A 24,579-nucleotide genomic window follows, 5' to 3' on the forward strand; every position below is an offset into this window, starting at 1 on the left:
GTAACTGATAATTTTGTTTTGACCTCCCCTTGGAGGGAGTGCTGTGCAGACTTTCTGAAAGATGGGCTTTCTGCTTATATTATGATAAAAATGTCCACTGCTTATCATATTCTGAGAGCGTAAATTCAACTTTAGTCTACTGTTCCTTATTGTTTTCCATAGCTGTCTGAAGAAGTCTAGCCAGAAGGGAACAGTAGGTGCTGGGATTTAAGGCAGCTTTGGGTGGCTACAAATAATGGCTTACCCTGAAATGTGTTTAGATTCATTAAAATCATTTTGAGAGAGGGCAAGCTGTGGGAGACTGAGAGTACTGTGCTATAGGTAAGGTACCAAGATCTCTTCCCTCCCTTCAGCCGCAGGACTCTCCCTAATAATGCTGGAAGTAAAAATGAATCATTTATGAGCATCAGTAGACACATGGGTGGGGCCTCTTTTAAAACTGGTATTTTTGTTGATGCAACACATGTGACGGCCTCTTAGTTCTGAATATAAGTGTTACAGAGAGGAAATTAGGTTGGTTCGCAGAGGAGATCAGGCAGACCTTGCAGTGCGTCTTGCTGAGGAGCTGGAATCTCCACCAGTACTGTGCTTCAGATACTAGTACATGTGGAAGAAAAATGGAAGGTAAGTGTCTTGAAACTTTAATATCCCTTAAATCAGGACTGAAAGCAGTAATAATTAGATGATCATGTGTACAGACCTAAAAAATTACACATGTTTTTTGTGTATGGCATCAAGTCCAGGGATGACTTGTATGTTTGGGTGTTCTTTGTGGAACTAGTGAGAAAGGGGAAAAAACAACTTTTGAAAAAAACAATTATGAAGGAAAAAGAGAGGTACGGGGAAGATTTGGTGAAACAACAGCCAATTCTGAGAAGAGGAAATAGCATGGAAAAGAATACATTTTATTTCAAGCATAAAGTGCTAGGTTTCAGCATTTTTCTGTGAGGATCAATTTCCCAATGAATACCTGAAGTAGTCTGCCTTGAATGAAGGCAAAATATGAATTGATAGAGAAAAACCTGTGACTGGTACTGATGGTCAGGTTTCTACCAGAAGCAGAAAACCAGTAAGAAATGTGAAACTGAATTGCCTTTAGTATTTTTTCTGAGCTGCCTTTGCTTAAGACAGCAATCCTCCTTTGTGATCCAGTTGCTATACTTAAATCTGATAAGCAACATGTGGGCTGACTGTAGAGAACTTCCCTGGGAAACACAGCATCTCAGCTCCCTGATGTTCCAGTTCAGCTGGATTACTGAGTGGATGAAGAGTAGCTGTCTTGGTTTGTAAACACCTCCAGAGACCACGCAAGGATCAGGTTCTTTCAGTGCTCTTGGCCGCAGGAATTTGCCATGTGCTATAAGCACTTTCGGTTTGACCAGAATACTTTGTGTTATGGTTGACAACTGTCACTGAGATATGAGATTTTCAGTTCAATTCTGTTGCTCTTTCTTGTCAGCAGGTATATTGCACTCATGAGCAATAATGATGTAATGCACTCCTGTATTTTTTGGTTGTTGTTGTGATAGTGTGCATATTTTTATCATGGGTAGCGCCCAGCTCTGCGTGTTTTGCTGATCTCTGTTGAAGATCTGAATGACCAATTCATCATCAAATTCAAATAGTTAGATAAAAAAAAAGATTATTTTTATTCAAGGAAAACAAATCAGAAAAATATGCCTTTTTTTTGCCCCTTCCCTACCTATTCCACCACCTCCTCCCCTCCCCCCCCCCCCCCCCCCATTAACTTAAATTATTATTTAATTCAGGATGTGATCCTGGGAAACTCCACTTGCTTATGTTAAAAATCTCCTGGTCCCAAGGGCTTAGCTATGAGTCTCCCCTTATGTGGATACACCCTTGGTTCTGGATGGGAAAAATTATTTTTCCTTAAATTTTAATTCTGTATTCAATGCAGTACCCATGAAGTTAGAGAAGTTGCATTGTTAGATTTTTTTGTAGGCTTAGCAGGACCAACCTTAACCCTTTAGAATTATAATAATATACAAGACTTTGTACATCAGTAAACCCAATTTCCAAAACTGCTGAGAATCTGTGGCTCCCATCATCTTCAATTAGAGTGAAGAACTTTTGAAAATAAAAAGTTGCATGCAAATAAGTAAAGATGAATGTTGCCACCCATCCTTCTGGCACCAGTGTCATAATTACTCCTATGAAATGACTGATATGCAGGCAGGATGCCCAAGGGGGAATCAGCCAAGATTTTTGTCAAGCTAATCACAGCACCTGGGATAGATTGTCAGCATTTTGAAATGTCACAATTTCTGAATACTTCCTTTTCCACTAAGTTCCTCAAAGATATCTGCAAACTTTTTATGACTTTGGGAAGGCAGACTGAGACATTTGAATGTATATTTAACAGCAGTTAAAAGTTTCATATTTATATACATCTATTTTCTTTTCGTAAGTCACTTAGAGTGCCACTTAAGCTTTTAAATACATACATTTTTATCAAGATTTTATTTATTCTATTTACTTTATTATTTTATTTCTTTTACAAAACAAACCCAAATGTCTCAAACAATAGCATGTGCACATTTACTGTCTAGCTGTGGTTGAAAAGTAACAGTCTGTAGACAGCATGTTGTAGTGCGTGGAGATAATATTACAGTGCAAAGTCAACTTTTCAAGTAGAGATCCTAATATTGTCCCTCAGCATCAGGTATTAAAAAGCAGACACTTTTTAAAAGAAGTGAAACTTGTGGCACAGCTTTAAAAATCAAAGACTCAGACAAGTTTCCATCTGCAAGCTAGGAAAGTGGTGAACTTGTAAAGGGATTTTTATGGATGTATGTCTCAATTTCAGTCTTGCTGAATTTGGAACAAAGTTTTGAATTAATTTAGAAAGAATTTTCTCTCTTTCATTACTGTCTCCTCTTCCACCTAATCTTAACCACAGTCAAAGATGGGAACTTAATTATATGGGTTTTTTCCATTGTGCTCCTTTCTCTGTCCTGCAGTCATTGAGCTGGGAGAAGTCGACTTGAACTGTCCTTCCAACTGTCAAATACATAATACCCATTTCTTCGGAACTGACAGACAGATAATAAGGAGAGGGCAAGCCTTCAGCTTTTATGCTCGTTTCCAAAATCGGGAATGGGATGACTCCGTGGACCAGGCTGCTTTCACCGTGGAGACAGGTAGTCACTCCCAAACACTCTGTAGTCTTTCCTAGTCCTTTGCTGTATAGAAATATTTCCCACAATCTTCAGAAGACTTCTTTCATAGTCTTCATATTCCCATAATCTACTCAATCATGTTCCTTGTGAAGAGACTACCTTCCCCTAACTCAGGCAGTTCTTCTAATATGTAAAGTTTTCTCACTCTGCTAGAGAAGTGACAAGTGAAAAAGAAATCCACCCTTGGGAGCTTCGCCTTGCAAATGATGCCTAAGAAAATTACTAGCCTTTTACATGTGCTTTGTTTAGTCTGATGGAAGTGGTTTTTATTCTCCTGAAAAGGCCTCAGACCCTGTGAATCAAATGAGACAAAATGCACCTTCCCAATGGGCAGATGTCTGGACCAAACCTGCTGGAGTGCTTCCTACAAAGTTCATCAGCCAAAATGCATCAGTATCAGCGTGTTTCCTCCCTCCAGTGTCTGCATTGGCCGTTATATTCTCAATATGCAGATCACATCTTGTGGTCACACATATCAGCGGTGTCTTGGAGATTTTTATGTCCTTTTTAACCCTTGGTGTGCAGGTAAGAACTTTAGTGTTATCAGATGGTTTTAAGAAAAATAGCTAGGGATGAGTAAAAATGTTGAAGATATTTATTATTTAGATGGTAAGTAAAGGATGTAGTCACAGAAATAATGAAAAGCAAGGAGGGATTTAACGTTGTTATTTTTTATTTTTTCCTCCAAGTTCAAGACTGTCTCAAGCAAATGTTTTGATTTGTTTTATTAGTGGTAGTAGGAGTGAGGTATAATTTTTTCCCACAACTTTTACAGTGTCTTGACAGGATAGAAAGTATTGGGAAGTTTGCTCTGTTCACCAGGAAACACATTTTTACAGCGAGAGTGACTGAGCACTGGCTCAGTCAGGTGAGGTTGTGGAGTCTCCATCCTTGGGGATATTCAAAAGCCTTCTAGATATGGCCTGGGAAACTGGCTGGAGGCTGGACCAGATCACTTCCAGGGGTCCCTTCCAACCTCAACTATTTTGTAATTCTGTGAATACTGTGTTATCACCATAGAATAATATAGTACAAATACAAATTAAATTCTGTAGATCTGGCTCTGGTAGCAAGCAATTCTGGAGCCTGTAGGACATTGCCAAAATCATTACATGACAAATATTCACATTGTCTGTGCTGATTTGATCTAAATCAGATACACAACTCTATGTGCTGAGCGTTTGACTCGTAGAACAGCTTAGTGTGAAGATAAATTGCAAGCTCTTCCATTCATGTGTTCTACAGCAGGGAGAGACTTAATAAAGATATTATCTAGCTGTAAGTAGGAATGAATTGTCTGTGAGTGCTTAAAGAGGCCACAATCTTCAGCATGATTAAAAGTATAAATCAAAAATTCTTAGGAAAGGAAAGAGGGATCCAGTGAAGCAGAAGATAACGAAGCAAGTAGAAAAGTATATTTTGTCTGAATGAAAGCTCTTCTTCTTTTCCAGATGACCCTGTATATATGGACAATCAGGCCCATAGAGAAGAATATGTTCTGAATGAGCATGGAATACTGTATGAAGGAGTTCACAAGCACATTACCTCTCGACCATGGCACTTTGGACAGGTACTTTTAGAAGACGTGTTCAGAAATAGATGTCATCCATACACTGACAAATGAAGTGTTATCTGTATTTTTCCAGAAATGCATGCTCTATTTGTAGTGCAAAGGTTTTTAGGAGCAGCTTGGATTATGCATACACAAACCAAAATGTCTGAGAATTTCACTGTAGCTCAAATAACTGGAACAAAGTTTTGTCTAGTAAAATCAGGGAAATTGCAGAATGTTCTGGAAACGAGTGAAACAAATATTGTGCTTCTGAAGGAAAATTATTCCATTGGCCAAACATAAGTAAAAATGATATGTTTTTGCCTTTGGTTTTCCTTCAGGCAGACAGGCAACACCATGCAGATCATTAGGAGCTGTGCTTGATTTAAAAAAAGAAAACAAAAGGGCAGGAGAGGAGAGAGGGCAGCTCATATAAGTGAAAAAGACTGGATTATTGACAAGAAAGGTACTTAATAAACGTCAGCATACTATGATGCCTGTGTTATCCTCTTTTTCCTCAGTTTGAAGATGGGATTCTGGATATCTGCTTGAAGATCTTAGATATGGGTGCGAGTTACCATCAGGGCTCTGATCGTGACCACTGTTGGCGCAATGACCCTGTGCATGTCAGCATGGTGGTGAATCACATGGTAAGACCTGTAGGGATGTGAGACCTCTGAATAGATCAGGTCACACTTCATTATATTATAGGACAAACTGCATTGTAATCAAACACAGTAGGGAAGCAGGGAAGATCCTTTCTGTGCTCAGATTCACAGGAAAAATAAACTTGGAACACTAATTTCTGACGATTTTGAGACAAGCTTAGAATGTGAAGGCATGGTTGGCTATTTGGAAAGGTTGCTTTTCTTTTCTCTTTCTAGATAAGTAGCCATACCACTAGCAGTATCATGAAGATTCCAGAAAACAATGATTACCTGAAAGGAACAAAGCCATTTTCCTGGAACGGAAGTGTCCCTATTCTACAGCAGTGGTACAGTGGCAGATGCAGGCCAGTCAGATATGGATACTGTGGATCGCTTGCTTCAGTAATGTGCACAGGTATGATATTTCAGTTTGTCCTTACCTAGTTTATAGAAAAAAGAAGAGGAAACAAGGATCAAAAACCTCTGACCCCAAAAACTACTTGAAGAATTTTACTCATAAGCATTTTACTAGAAAAGAAATTGAATATTTTTCTCATGCTCCTGATATAGCGTTTATTATCAACCTTTTGCTTTCCTATACAGGACAGGCTGAAGAGCAAGAAAAGCAGTTCTGGTTTCTCTGTACCTTTATATTATGCAGTTATCAATACCGGAACTTTTATTAAAACACAGAGCAAGTGCAGCATCACCGAATCATAGAATAGTTGGGGTTGGAAGGGACCTTTAAAGGTCACCTAGTCTAGTCGTCTAACCCCATTGTGGAGCAAAAATTTATGCTTTGGGTGATGTTTGAAGGATGAGAAAAAACACTAAGTTATGAACAGGAAGATCTCTAGTAATGTCTCCTCCAAACCACAGAAGCATCAGGCTATATTCTCCTTTTTAATGCAAAAGATGAGATAATAGTGCACTAAACTCTACAGACAGAAGATTTGAGTTCCAGCTTTATACCATTTATTTACTGAACCTGCTTCTACATTGACAAAAGTTACATTGAAGTCCTGTAGATGAATCTATATGTATCACACTATTTACTTAAAAAAAAAAAAGAAGTTTTATTAAAGCAGAATCAGGTTAATGATTTCTGAACTTAAAACATCTGGTTTTGTGGGGTTTTTTTTGTTTTTATTTTAAGTTGGAAGAGTAACAAACCATTGCTTTCAGCTAGGCTTTTATCAGACTGCTTTTCAAGAACTAAAAAGAAGTTTTGAAGACAGAATCACTCCATCCCAAGTATTGCTTCCTATCCATTGTATTTCTATAACCGCAAAGTAGAATATAAGATAATTATTTATAAAATAAATGAAGGATTTGCCTGATTAATTGTGATTTGTAATGAGTCATTCATATTTTTTTTCTTACAGTGATGAGGTGTTTGGGAATTCCAAGCCGTGTTGTCACAAGCTTCTGTTTTCCTTGCTCAATTGAGAATCCCCTTGGTATCAATGAGATTTTTGACTCTTCTGGTAAAAACCTGTGTGGCAAAGACAAGCTATGGTAAATAAGAAAAATATAAAGCTCTTTTGCCCTTTAAAAAAGTTAAATGATAGGAAAACTGGTATAAATTTAGCAGATCAGTGTCTCTCTTCGGTGTACCTCTCTTCAGTGGGGTAATGCTCTTCAGTTTCCTAATAATACATTTGAAAAACATGAAATTACTACAGAGGCAGTCTGCTCAATGTAGATTTTCAAAAAAGAAAAAAGCAAAACCTCTTGTGAGAATCCATGCTGCCTGCTTACCCTTCTCAGCAGAAATAAATAAGGCTATCAAACTTAGTAGCTTAGTAGCTGTATATAATGAAAAGCTAGGGAAAATTTATCACTAATTTTGACTATTGTCTTCAGTCATAATCACTTGGTTGATAACTATGTTGTCCTCCTGATGTTCTTCATCCTGATGGCTTCATTCTTATAAACCTTTTGATTCCTGTTAAACAAAAGAACTGTGTTGGCATGTTATCAACTAAAAGAAGCATGTCTTGCAATCAGGTCTGTGGGGTTCTGGAACCAATTTCCAGTCTGAGTGATACAAACCAAACAAAACCACTCCTGTCACAAACATCATTAAACACACAAAATCTTCAGTGGATTAAAAAATTATCTCTGACATGATTTTCCTCTGTCATAAGGCATTAAACCTGCTAATCCAAGAGATATCTTTAATTGTATATTCCTTCATTCTACAGGCGATACCACTGCTGGAATGAATCTTGGATGGCTCGCAGAGACATAAATCAGTGCTGTGGTGATTGGCAGTGTCTGGATCCAACACCTCTGGAAACAGGCAGAGGTAACTTTACTATAGTTGGAATAATTTTCCTCAGATTGCATTGCTGAGTTTCCCTTACTACTCAGGTTACAATGTGTTATAACATTTTTGTTCTTATTTAGGTTCAGCTTGCAGTGGTCCTACATGGGTTCGAAGCATCAGGGAAGGGGAACTGGACTTGGATTATGATGGTCATCATATGTTTTCTCGAGTAAATTCAAACTATGTTGGCTGGCTTTCCCAAAACAATGCCCAAAGAACAAAATTTTTCTGTGACACATGGCCATGTGGACAACGTCTAATCACCAAGAGCGTTGGCAGTGAGCAATTTGAAGATATCACTGGAGCTTACAAGTATGAGCTAGGTATGATGAAAATATATTAAATGGGTTAGAGGAAATTTTACAGGGTAATCATATCAAAGTATCAAAGTAATCCCTCCTGTGTTAAAATATGCAGAACAATCTGAAATTGTCTTTTATTTTTGAGAAAGAGGCAGATGCTTTTCTCTTCAAAGATCTTGATTTTTAAACTCCTAAATATATTTAGATGATTCAAACAAAGCACATACTAATTAGGATAGGATAGGATAGGATAGGATAGGATAGGATAGGATAGGATAGGATAGGATAGGATAGGATAGGATATTTCAGCTGGAAGGACCTACAATGATCATCTCATCCAACTGCCTCACGCATCAGGACTGACTGAAAGTTGAAACCTACTGCTAAATACTTCTTTTTAAGGCACTGACAACCATGGCACATCAAACACCTCTCTAGGCAGCCTGTTCTAGTGTTTGACTAGCCTCACAATAAAGAAATAGTTCCTAATGTCCAGTCTGAACCTTTCCTGGCACAGCTTTGAACCATTCCCATGCTTCCTGCCACTGGACACCAGGAAAAAGAGCTCAGCACCTCCCCTTCCACTTCGTCCTCTCAGGAAGCTGCAAAGAACAATGAGGTCACTGCTCAGCCTCCTTTGCTCCAACCTAGACAAAGCCAAAGCCCTTAGCTGTTCCTCACAGGACATGCCTTCCAGCCCTTTCAATAACACTGTTTGTATGCATATGTTTTGGTCTCATCTGTACAATAGTTTAAAATATTAGCAGACTTGAGAGAATCTAAAAAAACCCACAAATTCTTCTAAACCTAGGATTAAAGCCTTACTTGTTGCTTCTTGTGCCAGGTCTGTCAGCAAATATGCTTACTTACTAAATTCATGTATTATTAGCATATTCTGCTGTTCTCACTTTGGGCCACGGATTATTGATTTTCATATTCCAATAGAAGGGAGGAGTTCAACCAGCAAAATTGCATAAAGGAATGAACAGTAGATCACAGCTGATTGTACATTTGCAAGCTCTGTGGGTTTTTTTGGTTAATTTTTGGTTGGTTGGTTGGAAAACAATTGATAGTTTCTTTGTTTTAATGGCATATTTTGCCTTTTGCGAGAACTAGTAGCATCTCATATTCACCCTTATCCTTTTAAAGAGTTATATTTTGAGTTTTGTACTAACAATACATTTTGAGATTTACATGACCATTTTTAAATTTAACTACTTAAAAGTAAAATACGGTTTTAAATTTTTTTTTCCCTGAGATGTTTATTTTCTTCTGTGCATTCAGACTGCTGTATCTCGTATTTCATTATCTGGTGCATTTGTTTAACAGCAACCTGCTACTTTAGGTTCCAGGAAGGAGAAGCAATAAATTTAATGATCCTTATTATTTAGGTAGAATAATAATAAGGTTCTTGTGCCTCCAACAGATTCATTATCATGTATCTTCTTCAACAGGTTCTGTGAAAAACAAAGAAGCCTATTTCCGGGCTTACAGAAGAATTCACCCAGGGTATTGCAATGCTTCCAACTGTCATATAGAGAGAGAGTTATCGTCTCTGAAAAACCCATTTCTGAGCGACTCTGGAATTAACATGAGGTTAAAGATGGCTAACTGCCCAATGTATGGTGAAGATGTCCAACTGCACTGGCTGCTTGAAAATTTGCGTAATGAGAACAAAACCCTGAAGTTTAATTTGTGCGCACAAATTATAACCTACAGTGGTTGCCCAATGGATCAATTTTGGAAAGACACTGTGAACGTCACACTGGGTCCAAGGGAAGGTAAGAGGATGAAATTGTCTAATACCCTGTTCTTTTCAAGAGATAGTTGGATTTTAGGATTTGTGAAGACTTCTTAATAGTGGTGGGAAGTGAAATGTGTTAAATCTTGACAGCTGAATTCCCTTTAGGGTGATCACTCAAAAATCAACACAATGTCAATACTACATGTATAGTGAGAGGTAAATTGTAGTCTTTCCTTAATTTCTCGAGGTTTAGAGATTTTTATGGTATTTTAAAATAATGATTGCATTAAAATTTCAATTCTGAATTCGATACTCAATACAAAGATAAAGCCGCAATTGTCTATCAGAAAAGCAATATTTTCTTTGGCTAGAAGATATCAGCCAGTGTAAAACACTTCTTAGAGCACCTAGACATACCATATGCTGAGAAGTGCGAATGTGTAGCAGAGTATAAACACCTGCTTCCATGGTTAATATATTTTTCTGGAAGAAAGAAGATTGCTTTAATTAAACCGCATCATTGTAAGACAAAATTTCATACCGATATTAAAATTCTATTTTACCAGGCTTTAATTTGCCTATATTTGAATTATTGCTTTAAGAATTGCACTGGGAGGAAAGTTTCCAAATTTTGCATAACAATAATAGTAATAATAATAGTAATAATAATAATAATAAACAACCAAATAATCTCCTTGCAAATTCACTGATAGATGAATTGAAAACTGTGAAACTGATTGCTGCAGATAGCAATGTATCACCCTAAGTCAGGAAAAACCCTGTCTATTTTCAACGATTCCATGATAACTCAATATTTACTTAAGCCATTTGTAAGTGTAAGTTAAACTTTAGGAGAAGGCAAGTGGAAATATTAATCAAAAATTCAGAAAAAAAATTCAAATAAATTTGTTTTACAGTGAAAAAAATTCCTCTGTGTATATCATATAATCAGTATGGAAGTTATCTCTGTGATCACAACATTATGAAAGTGGTAGCTGTCTCAGACCCAGAGTGTGGAGAAGCTCTGATGGTGAGCAGGGATATTGTGGTCAACAGACCACCTGTTATTGTAAAGGTAAGGAACTTTAATTATGGAATTTGTGATCTAAGGAACAGACTTGGGGACCCTTATTGGCCACTTCCTAAGTAGTATTTCAATAAACTTGAAATACTTTACATTTTTCTTTTATCTTATTGCCCTTTTCTTAATTGAGCAAGATTGGTGTGATTTTTAAAGCAAAGTAAAAGTTGACTTAGTAATGTATAGAGATCATAGAAGTAAGTCAGAAAGAAATGTGTATGAATAATCCTTTTTTATGTTTTTTTCCTTTCACTTATTTACCTCATTGTTAATTTTGTAAGGATTAAAAAACCATAAAATGTGTTTGTTTCTTTTTTAACTAGCTGCTGAGCCAACCCAGACTGAAAGTACCATGTACTGCAGAGATCTCATTCTGTAATCCTCTCCAGGAAGACATGAAGAACTGCGTAATGACATTAGAAGGCTGTGGTTTATTCAAAGAGCCAATGACCATTGAGTAAGTTCATCAATTCTTTAAATGGGGATAATATTGGGGCTTGACTAAGGTGTGCAAGATCAGAACAGGTTTTGAGAGAGACAGTAATTCTGATTTTTTTGGTGTTTAGCACATGAACAGGACTTTTTGCCTCTTATTACTTTGAGACTACATTAAAAGCCTCACTCCTCTTGAAACTGATCATCATTTAAACCTGGCAAGATATGCTGCTGCTTCATTTTTCTCAAGATTTAATTTAAGTGGATGCATCAAATATCTGCACTCTTGTCTTTACAAGAATTACTAGCTGGGTCCCCCATCCCTTACAGTCCTATTGAGTTTATAATAAAATTCCCTAAATATTAATGAACCAGCACTAGCCACGTATAGGAACGATTAGAGAACGACAGTGAGAAATAGCAGTATGCATTCTAAGCTCATAACACGTTAATCACAGGAAACTGGAAACTTCCAGGATGCCGTAACATTCTAGGAAAAGTAGCTGTTCATTAATTTGCATTGCTTGTCTTCATGACAAGGAGAACTGACAAAAGTATGACTAGTTTGAGGGGAAGAAATTAGGAATTGTTCTCACTGAATAATAATGAACTGGATTCCACAAAGCCGCCCTATCAAACTGCTGCAATTGGTAAGCAATAAATACACCTTTGAGGCAGAAGGGTGCTACATTTTTTAAGAATTCAAGACAGTACCACAAATGATTTTTCAATTCCAATTACAGAATTGACTATGGGAGTCTTCCAAATCTTCTCTTGGGACAGAAGTTTTTACCATGCTTTTCACAACAGAGAATACGTTATTTTTGGAAGAAGACAAGAATAACAAAGTTGTCCTAGCAGTTTGTCTCTAAAATACGTCATAACAAAATCAAACTTAATTTGATGCACTCATCTGGTAGCTCTTAGGTCTCTGAGCTACCCAGGGTCCTAATTATTTTCCTTCTCTTGCTCCAGTTTGGGAACGCTGGCATCCAACCAACAGGCACGGACCATCGTGGAGTTCACACCTTACAGGCTTGGCAGCCACCGGCTCCTGGCCAACCTTGGATGCCACAAGTTTGCCTACTGCAAGGGATGTGCCAAGGCCGAAGTGTGTTGCTCTGCAGGCCAGAATGGTGTCCTGCCCGTCAGCCAGAACGGGTCACTCCCAGTGTGTGAGAATGGCTCCATCCCCATGAATGGCTCTGGGCCTGTCCCTGTGGCAGACCCTGCGTTCAACTCCATGTGTGAATATATATGTATCCCAGTGTGCAACCCAAACTGCAGTGCAGGGGGGCAGCCTGTGTACGACTTCGTGTACCTCCCTGCAGGCCATCCCTTGTGCAACTCCATCTGCAACCAAGGCTTCAATCCGAGCATCAATCCTGGGTTTGAGACAGGATGCGATCCTGGCTTCCGTGTCATATGTGAGACTGTGCCTCCTGCTACGTGTGCTCCAATGCCTCCATCCATGTACAGCTCCATGCCAGCCCCAGCATCCAACCCTGTTTGCACCCCTATGCCTCATGTGGTGTTTGAGACAGGTCCTGCTCCCACACACCCATCTGGAGGTGGAGGGGGGCCAATGTCCTACTCTGTCTCTGTCCCCGCGAATAATGCGGTGAGTGCATTGCTGACCCACTTCATGTCTGGCCCCAGTCCCAGTGGGGCAACCCAGGCAGTCCCTATGTCTGCTCCATCATCCTACTCCATATGCTCTCCAGTAGTCCACACCATCGGTAATCCCATGCAACCTCCAACTCCCCTTTCAGTGCCTGGTGCGTCCATCTCACATGTTGTTTGTGGCTCCACACCCTCTCCCACCACCCAGCCTCCATGTGGCCCAGCGGCCACCCTGTCTTCCCAACCCCTGAGTGCCGCAGTAGCCCACAGCATGTGCTCCCCAGTGGCTTCCCCAGTGCCCCGTGCTGCTGACCGTAGCAGCACCCCAACAGTGCTGCATGTGGGCAGCGCCTCGGCATCCCACTCACGGTGTTCCCCAGCCCCCCGTCCCGTGGGACCCCCAGCATCCCACTCGCTGTGCTCTCCAGCCCCCCGCCCAGTAGGGCCCCCCGCGGCCCACTCCCTGTGCTCGCCCAGCTCCGCCTCGCTGGTGGCCCTGGGCTCCCGCCCTGCCAGCTCCCCCGCCGCTCAGCCCTTGGACTCGTCAGCTGCTGCCTGCCCCCCGTGCTCCCCATCCCCTCGCCCCCTGGCAGGTGCCACAGCCCGCTCCCTCTGTGCTCCCATCTCTCGCTCCCTCTCCCAGATTGTGGGTGCCTCCGCGTCTCGCTCAGTGTGCGGTTCTCAGTGGGGCCCCTCCTATGACACCACTACTCGCTTGGGCTCCCACTCCACGTGGGCTCCCACCTCTCGATCATTGTGGAGCCCTGAGGGGCGCTTGGGCTACTCCTCGACCCGTGCCACCTACGGCACACTTACACGCCCTCCATACAGCTCCCTGAACCGCTCCTCCTACACCTTGTCCCGCTCTGGCTACACTACCCTACCCCGCTCCACCTCTCCCTCTGCCTATGCCACCCTGACCCGCTCTGGGTCGTGCCCCTCTGGCAGCACCCTGGCCCTGGCAGGGTCCCGCAGGCCCTGGAGTCCCGGGAGGAACACTCTCACCTATTTCAAACGCAAATATCTGTAACGGAGAGTAACCTGGGAAAACCCAAAGCCAGTGAAATAAAGCCTGTGTGCAGACACTTTGCAAGAGGTTAGAAATAGGGTGATGAAGAGCAGCGTGCTGCTCCTGAACATTTATCTGTGGATTTGAGATGTGCCAGGAAGCAGGCTGCTAGCCAACTGCTGAGGGATGCATTCCATGTAATACTTGTATGTCTTGAGATACGGTACGGTGGAAGTGACAAATAAATGTGCTCCCCGCGGAGCCGTCGTGACAATAGTTGCACGGTGCAGGTAATCAGACTTACTTGCTCAGTCAAGCTGTTTTATAAATGATGTTCTTTCACTCTCTCTTCCCTTGATTTCTTGCAATGCACATTTCTCAGATGTCCCTGGGCTACAGCACTCGTAGCAAATCTCTCTCCCTGCATGAAATGTGCTGTCCTTGGGATGCTGCAGAGGTGACAGCAGACGTGCCTTATGTCTCACCTAACAGACACTGGGCCCCTGAACCCCAGCGTTGTTGTGGCTCAGGTCAGTTCTCCGTGCACTCTGTTCCCTAGTTGTGTAACACTGAAAACTGTGGAGGTCGCAGAGCAACTAAATCGTTAAAAATCAGCTGAAGAGTTTAACAGCTTGGGGGTTTTTTTATCCTTTTTTCTTTTTTTAACAATCAATTTAGTTTTACTACTCTTGATGTATTACAGACCCAGTATCAGGAATCCAAAGGTCAGATTAGAAAGTCTGCTAAACTCTATGAATAATTAATACAATTTATTTGCTTTCACAGCTGACTGTTTTTCATATAGCATATTTTAAGAAGTTTTTCATATGCATACTTGTATGTATTTAGGTTCTTAGGAAAAGCTCTAATTCCACAGCTGTGCCTTTTTGATTCAGTATAGCTAGAAAACTTAGAAAAAGAAGTATGATGTTTTCCTTTCTTTCCAGTACCCACCCCTCCCAGCCAAAAGGTTAAGAAGGTGAATGGAATGTACTGCATCTTCTTCAGATGATGGTACTGTTCCAACCTTCTCCAGGTGTTTTAGGAGTTGAAATCATACATTGTCATAATGAAACTATCCCTGAATTTTGGATTTGCTCACAAGAATTTTGGATTTACTGACATCACCTCCCATCCCTCCATTATTTTCCTCTAGTAGTCCATTAATTTTAGTAGCAAGTGTTAGTGGGGTTTTGTGGTAAGGTAAGTTTGCTGGTGCTGCAGAAACTTCAGCCATGTAGCAATAGTATTTCAGTAGTATTGCTGTAGTTCACGCCCCTATGTGATGAGACTGAGTAACCTTCTGAGGATTTTGAAAAAGTGTCGTGTCACATGGTAGCTGTGAACGTGCCAGCACTATCAACTGCATAGTAATTCTGAGTAAGGTAGAAGAAAGATTTGCCTGGATATTGTAGTAGAGTGATCATAACTCAGTCACCTGGTTTTTTTACACAGTTTCAATAGTCTATGTTAGATATATACTGAGAATTTCTTTGCCTGACTGACAATAAAATAGAAATTTAAAAACCACCTGTCATTCTATTGTTTTGGGAGTTTTTTTGGTAATACTTATTAAAAGGTGAGGACTAAATCTCTGCAAGTGAACTGATTTGTGAAATCTTCCCTCCGATCCGCTTCTGTTAAATTTCCTGTTCTTTTCCTCAAGGTCTGAAAAAAAGGCTTCATAATAAGATCTGAAGTTAGGAGAAACCTCTAGATTTCCTACTTTACCTGAAATACTCAGTTTGATCTTAGAGGAAAAATGAAGCCATCCTCTTTGCTCTCAATAAACCTTTCCACTTGTTGCATGAGTTTTTCCTTTGCTCTGTAAAACTCTCAATCCACAGAAATGCCAAAATGAACAAACCTTTGGGTGGCAGAGAAAGGGGTAGAAAAGATACTAACAGCATTTACTTAAGAAAAAAAAGTGATTTTTTTTTTTTGAAAATGTGTTAATAGTACATGGTAGCTACATAACTGTCAAATAACATTTCAGATTTCTTTTCCCAGTAGTGGCATGACTTCTCTGATGTTCCCAGTTTCTGAGAACAAGCCTGATTGCATATATTTCAGAAACTCCAAAGATTTGGTCACTGGAGTTGTTGAGAGGTGTGCAACCTCCACTCCCACTTTTCTTCCCATATATGCTGAATATACATTGCTTTTGAAAGAAATGTAGTAAGTTAATTCTAACTAGAGCCATAGGGGATGACAGAAATTCTTTAAGTTCAAAATTATTCTAGTACTGAAGAAATGCTATTGAGTCTGTTGTTGTCTCATACAGCCTGGCAATAACAACACGTAGTTTGTAGTCTCCCAGCAAAGTCCATTGCACAGTCTCTTACTCATCTGGGGGGGCCGAGGGGGGTTGGGCAACACATGGACAACTAAAGAAAAGGAATCCCCAGAACAATAACAGTGAAATCCCACAAAACAACAGAATTTAAATTATCTCCTTCTTAAATGTTTATGAATGAAAAGCCCTAGCCTATGTTTTATAAAGTAGCTCCTATGGCAGGAGGCATGGTTTAAATTTCCACAAAATTTCTGGTTTGTTTTGTGGTGGATTGGTTTATTCGTGGGGCTTTTTCCATAAGTCAGACCAAAATGATTGTCTCAAATATACTTACTTGAAGTAAAACCCACAAGAAATTAATTTTTTTTTTGCCTAATGCATTAAATATATTGAAGATTAACAGTATTCAGTAATGTGGTGTGATACATAAAGAAGCCTATTTTAGAGAATGAAAGGCCAACTCAAGCATGACAGTTATAGTCATCAGAAATTAAATACAGTACTGTCATATTTATGTGTTCAGGAATAAATTTCTAATTTTAATCTCAGTTCAGACATGGATTTTATTTAAGTGAGGGAAATATATTCACATTTTTCCCTAGTCTATGAAGGTGAAAAAAGGCATTTGCTCATGCATTGTTATAGTTACCCTTTCTATGATTTAAAATTATAAATGGAAGTAGTGGAATTTATTTTTGTGCCCAAATGAAATGAGGTTGTATTTATTTTAGAGATGAGGAAGAATATAATATGTGGTAATTTTCAGTTCTTATCCCTGACAGTTCATTAGACCTTTACAAATCATTTTTTAAATGAGAAGTTTCGATGGTTTATCTGCAAGTTAATGGTTTCACTTTTAATGCTTTACGTTTGTGTTTCTTTGGACATTTGCTGACGGCATACCATAAAATGCTTGAGTGAAATGTGATTTATTTTTATATATTCCATTACCTGCAAGAAAAATGTTGAAAGGTATAACTCAATGAATAAATTTCCTACCAAGCATTAGTTATAGAGGTAAATTAAATTTTATATATTGCATCAGACAAGAAGATTAAATTAGGGAAAAACTGTATTAATCTTATTAGTGTTAAAACCAAACAAAATATTTTGGAACATATACTATTTATAAAAATAAAGCAATTAAATATTACCAGGAAAATGTGAAAATATTCAAAATGCAAAAGATAACAAGGATTTATTTATTTGTTATGCAGCAATTTTATGTCTTCTATTATATACTTCCATTATATCTGACTTTTCAGAAGTTGATTTCTTCATGCTGCATCTGCAGAAGTGTTTTTATAAAGAAAGGCCTTTATTTGTAGAAGGAAATCCTATCCAAATACTTTACAGATGTCCCAGCTCTTTCTTTCTTTCAATGCCTTAAATGGGAGGAATTTCTTCCACACCTTTATATGTTCTTCCTTCTTCTTTGTCTTTGAACTGCAATGTATGTTATGTAATGTGCTTTTATGCTCATTTGTATTGAGTAACCTTCTGACTCTGAGTAACATCAGAATAAAAGTTTAGTACAGGATACCAATGCAGGACTGAAAACAGAAACTATTCCCAACCTAAGGATCAAATACAGTGTACATGAACAGCTGAGCCCTCGTTACTATTCTGTTACTTGTTTATAGAAATAATTAAGTCTGCTACCACATTAATTTGGATTTTAAATTATGTTTTGTAATATTCTAACTGGCCACACCTGTCTAACTTTTCTACTAATCATAACTTTTTCTTCTTTTCTCCTGAGGAAAGTTGCTGTTGATGGTGTTCAGTAGATGGCTTTATTTATTTGAGCAACCTGTACCTTTTTGTATGCTCACTAGCCATCATATATTGGAATTGCATGGCTCTTTTCTCCATAAGACATGTTTAGTGCAGGCTTCCTGTCATTGCTACAGGGTTTGGATAAAGAGCATTCACTGATGCCTAAGATTCAGTTGGAAAAACAACAAAATTACATATCTAGAAAACCAGGAGTTATGCGTAAAGTAAGGAAAATCTTCATGGTGTAAATAAATGTCACCACTAGACACCACTTCATTTTAGGAAATCTCTTCTGTCATTCTGGTTTCTCTGATTTCTCTTTCTGAATATCAAACCTCAAATTTCATTAAAACTATGACAATATGTCAAGTTGGCTTTAGATTAATTAGAAATAAGAAAACGCTGATCTTTGAGATAAATAATACCAGGACTCCTTGCTGTTCCAATCTATTAAAATATACCAGTAAACTTAATCCATCATCTACAGCAGTTTCTGGGTGGAGAGTTCAGACACTTGCTATTAACCCTGACCTAAAAATACTGTGTTATTCTGACTGAGCTAAATGTAGCATCTCCGTCTCTAATTTTTGCTTATCTGTTAATTTCATTTTGACCTTTTTTTGGCCTTCATCTCTTTTCTAAACAGCAGAACAATTAGAATAGCTAGAGACTCCTCAATTGCAAATATCATCAAAATTGCAACAACAGCCCTCATTACACATTTCAGAGTATCTAACAGGGAATTCTGTCTTCAGAGCACAAGCATTACAAGACTGGGAGAATGCTGAGCTTTTTGTAATGATCTTGTTTCTTTCCTTTAGGTGATATCAGTCAATTTTATAATAGCATGAGTCATTAGGGGTCCCAACTGCACATTAGCTGAATACTAACATGAACTTCTCTGCGTCACTGACTGAGGCCATTTGCCAAGGACAGTATCAATGCAGAAGGAGTGATAAACAGGATTCATTGAGACCTGGTTTATAACTGCTTCACAGTGAAACTTTGTATGCACCTATAAAAATAGGTATGAAGTTTATTTGAAGACTGTAGATCAGACAGAAATAAGTTATAGAAGGGTTATTTCATATAAGGGAAATTTAGACACTAAATACCCAAAATTATAATTCTGAAATTTTTGTGATGGATACTGCTTAATTCTGTTGCTCTCAAAACCCTGCAGGAGCCTGACTGCTTCTTAAAATCTTGAGGTGCCTAGATTTATGTCCCCATATGTATCGACTTTTCAGCAGTGAGATCTGCATTGAACCTGCTGTACTTCTCATTACTCTTAAGCCAAGTCAAGTTCCTGAATTTCCAGGCCAAATTCCCTTAAATGGTCTAATCCTTGATGTGCTCAGAATGCACACACATATATAACACACAACATAATGCACACATACCTGCAAAGTTTATAAATAGCCCCGATCATTTGTATTTAAGTTCATCTTTAATGCCAAATGTGAGAAAAGGAAAAAACTAAAAGAAAACACTGGTTCAAACTGACAGAGTCAAGATACAACCTGACTCCCTGTAGTCAGGCTGGCGGTAGCAGTCTGGTAGGACGGTGACTACAGTCCTCTGAAGTAGTGATCCTGTAGAAAAGGGTCTACTCCTCCTCAGAAGGTCCAGTGGTGGCTGTGTAGCTCCTGTCCTCTAGAAATCCAGTGGAAAGGGGTTGTCTCTGGTGTTCAGAATCTCAGATTATATCCACGATGGGATGCTTGGTTCCTCCCTCTGGGTGGAGCATCTCACAATGGGGTAATGAGTCATGAGGCCAAGTGTTGATTAGGCTCATTAACAGAAGATAGTCCGGAGGGAGTTATCTCTGAGTCAGGTGGCAGGACAATGATGAGCCATTAACAGAAAGATAGTCTGGGTGGAGGAGGCAAGGAAACACTGCCCCACCTGATTTCAACAGCTCATGAGGATGGTAATAGAATACACTGCAACCCAGGACACCAGCTCTTGGCTCCTTTTCTCAGGAAAGAGATGGAGAGTTAAACTCCTTTGCTTTTCAGCTAGTCTGCAAGCTGAGGCAAGAGAGTTTTTCCCTGGAACTTTGGCTTCTTCTTCTCCTTCTCTTCTAGACTGTTCAGCAACACCAAAACATCATTAGGAGGCCCTATACCATGGCCCAGAGGGGCCCACACTGAACCCCAGCTCCGGAAAGGAAAGAGCCACATCCACAAAGGCTTTGAATTTTGCCAAATTCTCTCCACAGTGAGAAGTTTTATTATTTAATGTTATTCTCTTTTTTTTTTTCTCCTATGCCTACATGCACTCTGCTTGTTAAATAAATAACTTTTTTTTTCACTTTCCTCCAAGGAAAATTCTTTCCTAACCTGGTAAGAGAGGGGTGGCTGTAACCTGCCTTCTATCAGAGGACGTTCATTTCAGACGTTCCTCCGAATTTGTCTCAAACTGAGACACTATGTTTTCATTTAAAAAGTTTAGTTTAGTCAATTTGGTCTCGTGTTTGAAAATAAGCTACAATAGGGCTAAGGCACTGACCTTCCTTTCACAAGTATAGACACATGTATTGGTATACTGGATATAAAATCTCTTGCATATAAATATTTAAAAGTGAAAAGATTATACTTTCAGTTGTAATTTAAAGAATTCTTTGACATCTCTACAGTGGAGAATTTCCCAAACATTTCAACTCCTCTTAAAATTGTAAAGAGTATTTTAAATTGCCAAATTATCTGGGGTTTTCTTTGTGTGTATCAGCAAATATCTGAAAATAAGAATAAAAATATCAAATCTTTTTGTTGTAATATAAAAGCAGATAATGGAAAGGAGGGTGTACTTTTTTGTTATTTCATTTTAAAGCACTTCAGAGCTAAGAACATGAAAATTTTCAGCAATACATGTTAGATATAGTGCAAATTGTTTGTCATCTTGGGAGTAAGACAAAATTTGACAACCTATACTTAACACAGCTAGACTTTTCTGCATTAATAAAAAAATTGAAGAGGCAAACTCCATTTGGATTGCAAATTTTAAGATGCTTTTGTTGAGCTTTTATTTGAGCACAAGAGTTTTATCAGAAACTATTAAAGTGTAAATTGCAGCTGGTATACCCCTATTATTATTTTGAAAAAGAAAAGGAGCTCTTCCTTTATGAGAGATCTGAGCCCTGCTTCATTATTTAGCACAATGTTGTGTTTGATTAAAAGATAATGACATTGGGAACACATCTTTTTGGATTTTAGCTGCTGCTCAAGTCAGGATATGAATCTATATTAAGTGCACTTAAGTAGAATAATGTTTAAGTAAGCATTATCTTCGCCTGTGTCATTGGGACTGAAAAGTGCATTTAAAACAGAGCAACTTTTAATTATTTGACTGAGTTGTACCTGATGTAAAGCTACTATTCACCATATGGCTCAATGAATCCCTAGTTAATAAGCTGTGAATGCTATATCCAAAAGATCATAGAGAAAGTGAAATATGACCATTTTAATTCTAAACCACATGTCTCAGATATTAAAAGAAGGAAAACTACTAGGTGGTTTGTGATATTGGCTTGGAAGGAAAGAATTACTTGGTTTTGTTTTAAAAAATATAGAATAATACACAAGGGATATTTTTTATGGCAAAAAAATCTGGTTAAAGTAATACTAAAGAGAAAAAGAGGTAATCTAATGTACTTACCACTGTACGTATTTTTATTTTTCTCCAAATAGAAAACATTCTTTGTGTTGACTCACAAGTTCAAGTGACTTGGGAGGCAGGACCAAAATGTGTGGTTTTGTCTAAAAAAACATTTTGAGGGATAACACTAAAATATTGAAGTATTTAGGGTGTGAATGTGAAGGACCTTAAAATTAAACCTCATCAAAGTATTGAAGTTTTTTGGAAGGCGATAATTGATATCCTGTTGTAGACATTTCTGGTATCTAAAATCAGTGTATAATGATGCTAAAATAGCCTCTTTTAATTAAGAAATTTTTACATCTACTTTCCAATGTCTGGTAGAATATACATACTCTCAAAAGAGCAAAGATTTTTGTTGTATATACTTGATTTACTATTTAGAAAATCTGCTTGAGCTTTCTGGGAATGCAGAGCTTGTACTCCAACTTTTGACCTTGCGTAACATCTGTCAATGTTAAAATCCTTGATTTTAAATTTGCTGGATTAAGGATTTTGCATTTAACGTCAGTCTTTCTCCATTTTGTGTTATTTATATCCAAGATTATTGAACTTGGTGTCAAACTCTTTCTTTGACAGATGTTCACTGAGAATATTTCTCCTTTTTGAGATTATAAGAAATTTGAATTTGTATTTTATGTATATGAGAGATTATTCTACTTGTCTTACATCTTGTAATTGCTTTGGTATCTGGTCTTTCACTCTGGAAATGTTGTCTTATAGCTGATGAACATGGGATTAAACCCCAAGAAGGAACAGCATAACATTTCAGAGCCTTCCTGTGTGCAAGTCTTCCCTCACCCACCCACTTGAAGGGCTTTTCATGGGCTGGGGTCCAGCCTGGTGCAGTCATGCAGCTGTGCAGCCATGCAGCCATGCAGCAGAACTGTGTGCAAGTGGCTGAGAGAGGCAAGGTCCTCCCTGTCTTCACTCTGACCTCTTTTGAGGCTGCAGCTCTTCCCCTTGGTCTTGCCTGAGCTGGTTGGCAGGAATCCCTGAGCCTCCTACCTCTTCATTCCTGACCCTAACCACCACCCCATCCTAGCTTCGGCTCATCCCCGTTCCCGTGTCCCTGCCAAGCCATCCTGCAGCTGTGACCCTGCTCAGGCCCTGCTCTGCCCTTTCTGATCAGGAGCCATGGGAGCAGATCTCATGCTGGTGAGGTCCCTGCCCTGTTGGCAACACCGTCGCACTTGGCTCTCTGCTCGACGCTATCGCAGCTTTCTGACAATCATGCTGACCTCTGGTCAGAATTTTGATTCTTCCCATTTTCTTCTAGGACTGATTTTGCTAAATATTCCTTGGACAGTTTTCTTTTATTTCAGACCTGACATCATGTGGGAGAATGGGAGAGCCTGCTGATGCATAAAATCACATTAGATGTCTTTCTTTCTTGACTCATTCACCGCTTGACGTGGCTCCTACAGATATCAGTGTCTGAAGTCCTGCTGGATTCAGTGGAGCATGAAGAAACCTGTAGAATTTTACTGGATGAGCACTGTGTGTATGAAGGGCATATGAAATTTAATAATAATGCTTTATTACCTGAGAATTTTATTCTAAGTGTAATATTTATTACCTATATTTCAGCAAGACTTTCACGATACTTTTTTTTTTTTAATAGCAATTTATCATCCTCTTCATTGGTAATATATAATGTGCATAATAAGTATTTATTACAGTTTCTCTCTTGGCTGAAATTACGTTTGAGAATGAAGATATAAATGATTTATTGACACAGAAGAATACTAATTACTGACAAAATCCCTGGAAAATTGGGATAACATGGAGCTTTAGCATTGAGATGTTAGCATCTCTGCCTCCAATAAATTTTCAACCTTAACGTGTGCCTGTGAAGAATAAATATCACAGCCTTACTCATAATAAATATTGAGAGAGCAAATGTGTCTCAAACAAAAAAAATATATGATAGAACTTTAGAAAGAAAGAACTTGATGTAGAATAAGATGTTGATTTTGTACTTGAAGTGATCAACAAATATTTTCTGTTGAAGAAGTTATCTGCTTGGAAGGCAGAAGTCCTCATATAAATCTTGTTTCCTCTTCCCCCATAACTTTATTCTATAATTTGGCTTTTAAATTGTAAATTAGTTGCTACTTCTATTGTTATGGCTATATCAATAGTGATTACAATTATTAACTATTTAGTAAACATTATTATTATTATGGTCCTGCATTTTAGGCCCCCAATGTACAGTATAAATAGTTTACAGAAACCAGCAAGAAAAAGGGCAGACTTTTTCCAGATAGACAGATTGCCTCAGTGCTGAATTTTTAGTGATCAGAGCCCCCAGATGGAACCAAACACCCCAACAAATATCGTAATGAACAAAGGAAATTGCCTGTCTCAAAATTATCCCATCCAACTCAGCATGTCAAAGGATTCTAGAACCTGTCAGGGAGTATGGATCAGAAGAACAAGTTATGGTGGGTTGTAGGTGGCTCAGGCTGAGATACAGTCTGATTTTACAGTACAGATGTTAAGGTGGTAGGAGCATCTCATTCCAACATCTATATTTTCTATATTTTACCCAGTAACCACTAAGGTGTAGAAGAAAAGCAAAAACAGAAGGTGATTTTGGAGTGCAGACAGGAAAATAGGGATTTTCTCTTCCTAGGCTAATACCCTAAATATTTGGCTAGTTGGACATGCTCATTGCTTCTCTATAGCTCAGAAATTTCATGACTCTTGCATTTCTTTCAATTCAGCAGCAGAGGTTCAAACTGAGAAGTGAAAGATATGTTGCACAAAATAGCCTAGGATGAAGTGGTCTATCCTTCTGCTAGTTAGGGATGTTTCCCTCTCCTGTGAGGATGAGCTATCCAATAGTCTGTAGAATACAAGAGCTAACCTCATCTCCTCCCCCATAAAAAAAACCACCAGGAGGTGCACTTTAAA

The 24,579-nt window shown here is 38.7% G+C and overlaps 1 protein-coding gene across 1 annotated transcript; it reads left to right on the forward strand.

The window, feature by feature from the left end:
- Positions 1-466: 466 nt before the first annotated feature.
- Positions 467-15,462, forward strand: LOC104687251 (protein-glutamine gamma-glutamyltransferase 5-like). The gene is made up of 13 exons (XM_039549548.1): positions 467-624; positions 2,982-3,161; positions 3,483-3,725; positions 4,652-4,770; positions 5,274-5,402; positions 5,637-5,814; positions 6,785-6,917; positions 7,607-7,710; positions 7,812-8,054; positions 9,488-9,814; positions 10,695-10,852; positions 11,182-11,315; positions 12,269-15,462. The coding sequence occupies exons 1-13, from the start codon at positions 618-620 to the stop codon at positions 13,944-13,946; spliced, it is 3,633 nt and encodes a 1,210-aa protein (XP_039405482.1). The 5' UTR covers positions 467-617; the 3' UTR covers positions 13,947-15,462.
- The last annotated feature ends 9,117 nt before the right edge of the window (positions 15,463-24,579 follow it).

This window comes from Corvus cornix, chromosome 2 (assembly GCF_000738735.6).
Source record: "Corvus cornix cornix isolate S_Up_H32 chromosome 2, ASM73873v5, whole genome shotgun sequence".
Lineage (NCBI taxonomy): Eukaryota > Metazoa > Chordata > Aves > Passeriformes > Corvidae > Corvus > Corvus cornix.

Excerpts from the sequence above, each read along its gene's own strand:
- LOC104687251 (XM_039549548.1), top strand. Across the intron at positions 4,771-5,273 it reads GACCATGGCACTTTGGACAG|TTTGAAGATGGGATTCTGGA; the intron begins GTACTTTTAGAA and ends CTTTTTCCTCAG. Across the intron at positions 8,055-9,487 it reads AGCTTACAAGTATGAGCTAG|GTTCTGTGAAAAACAAAGAA; the intron begins GTATGATGAAAA and ends CTTCTTCAACAG.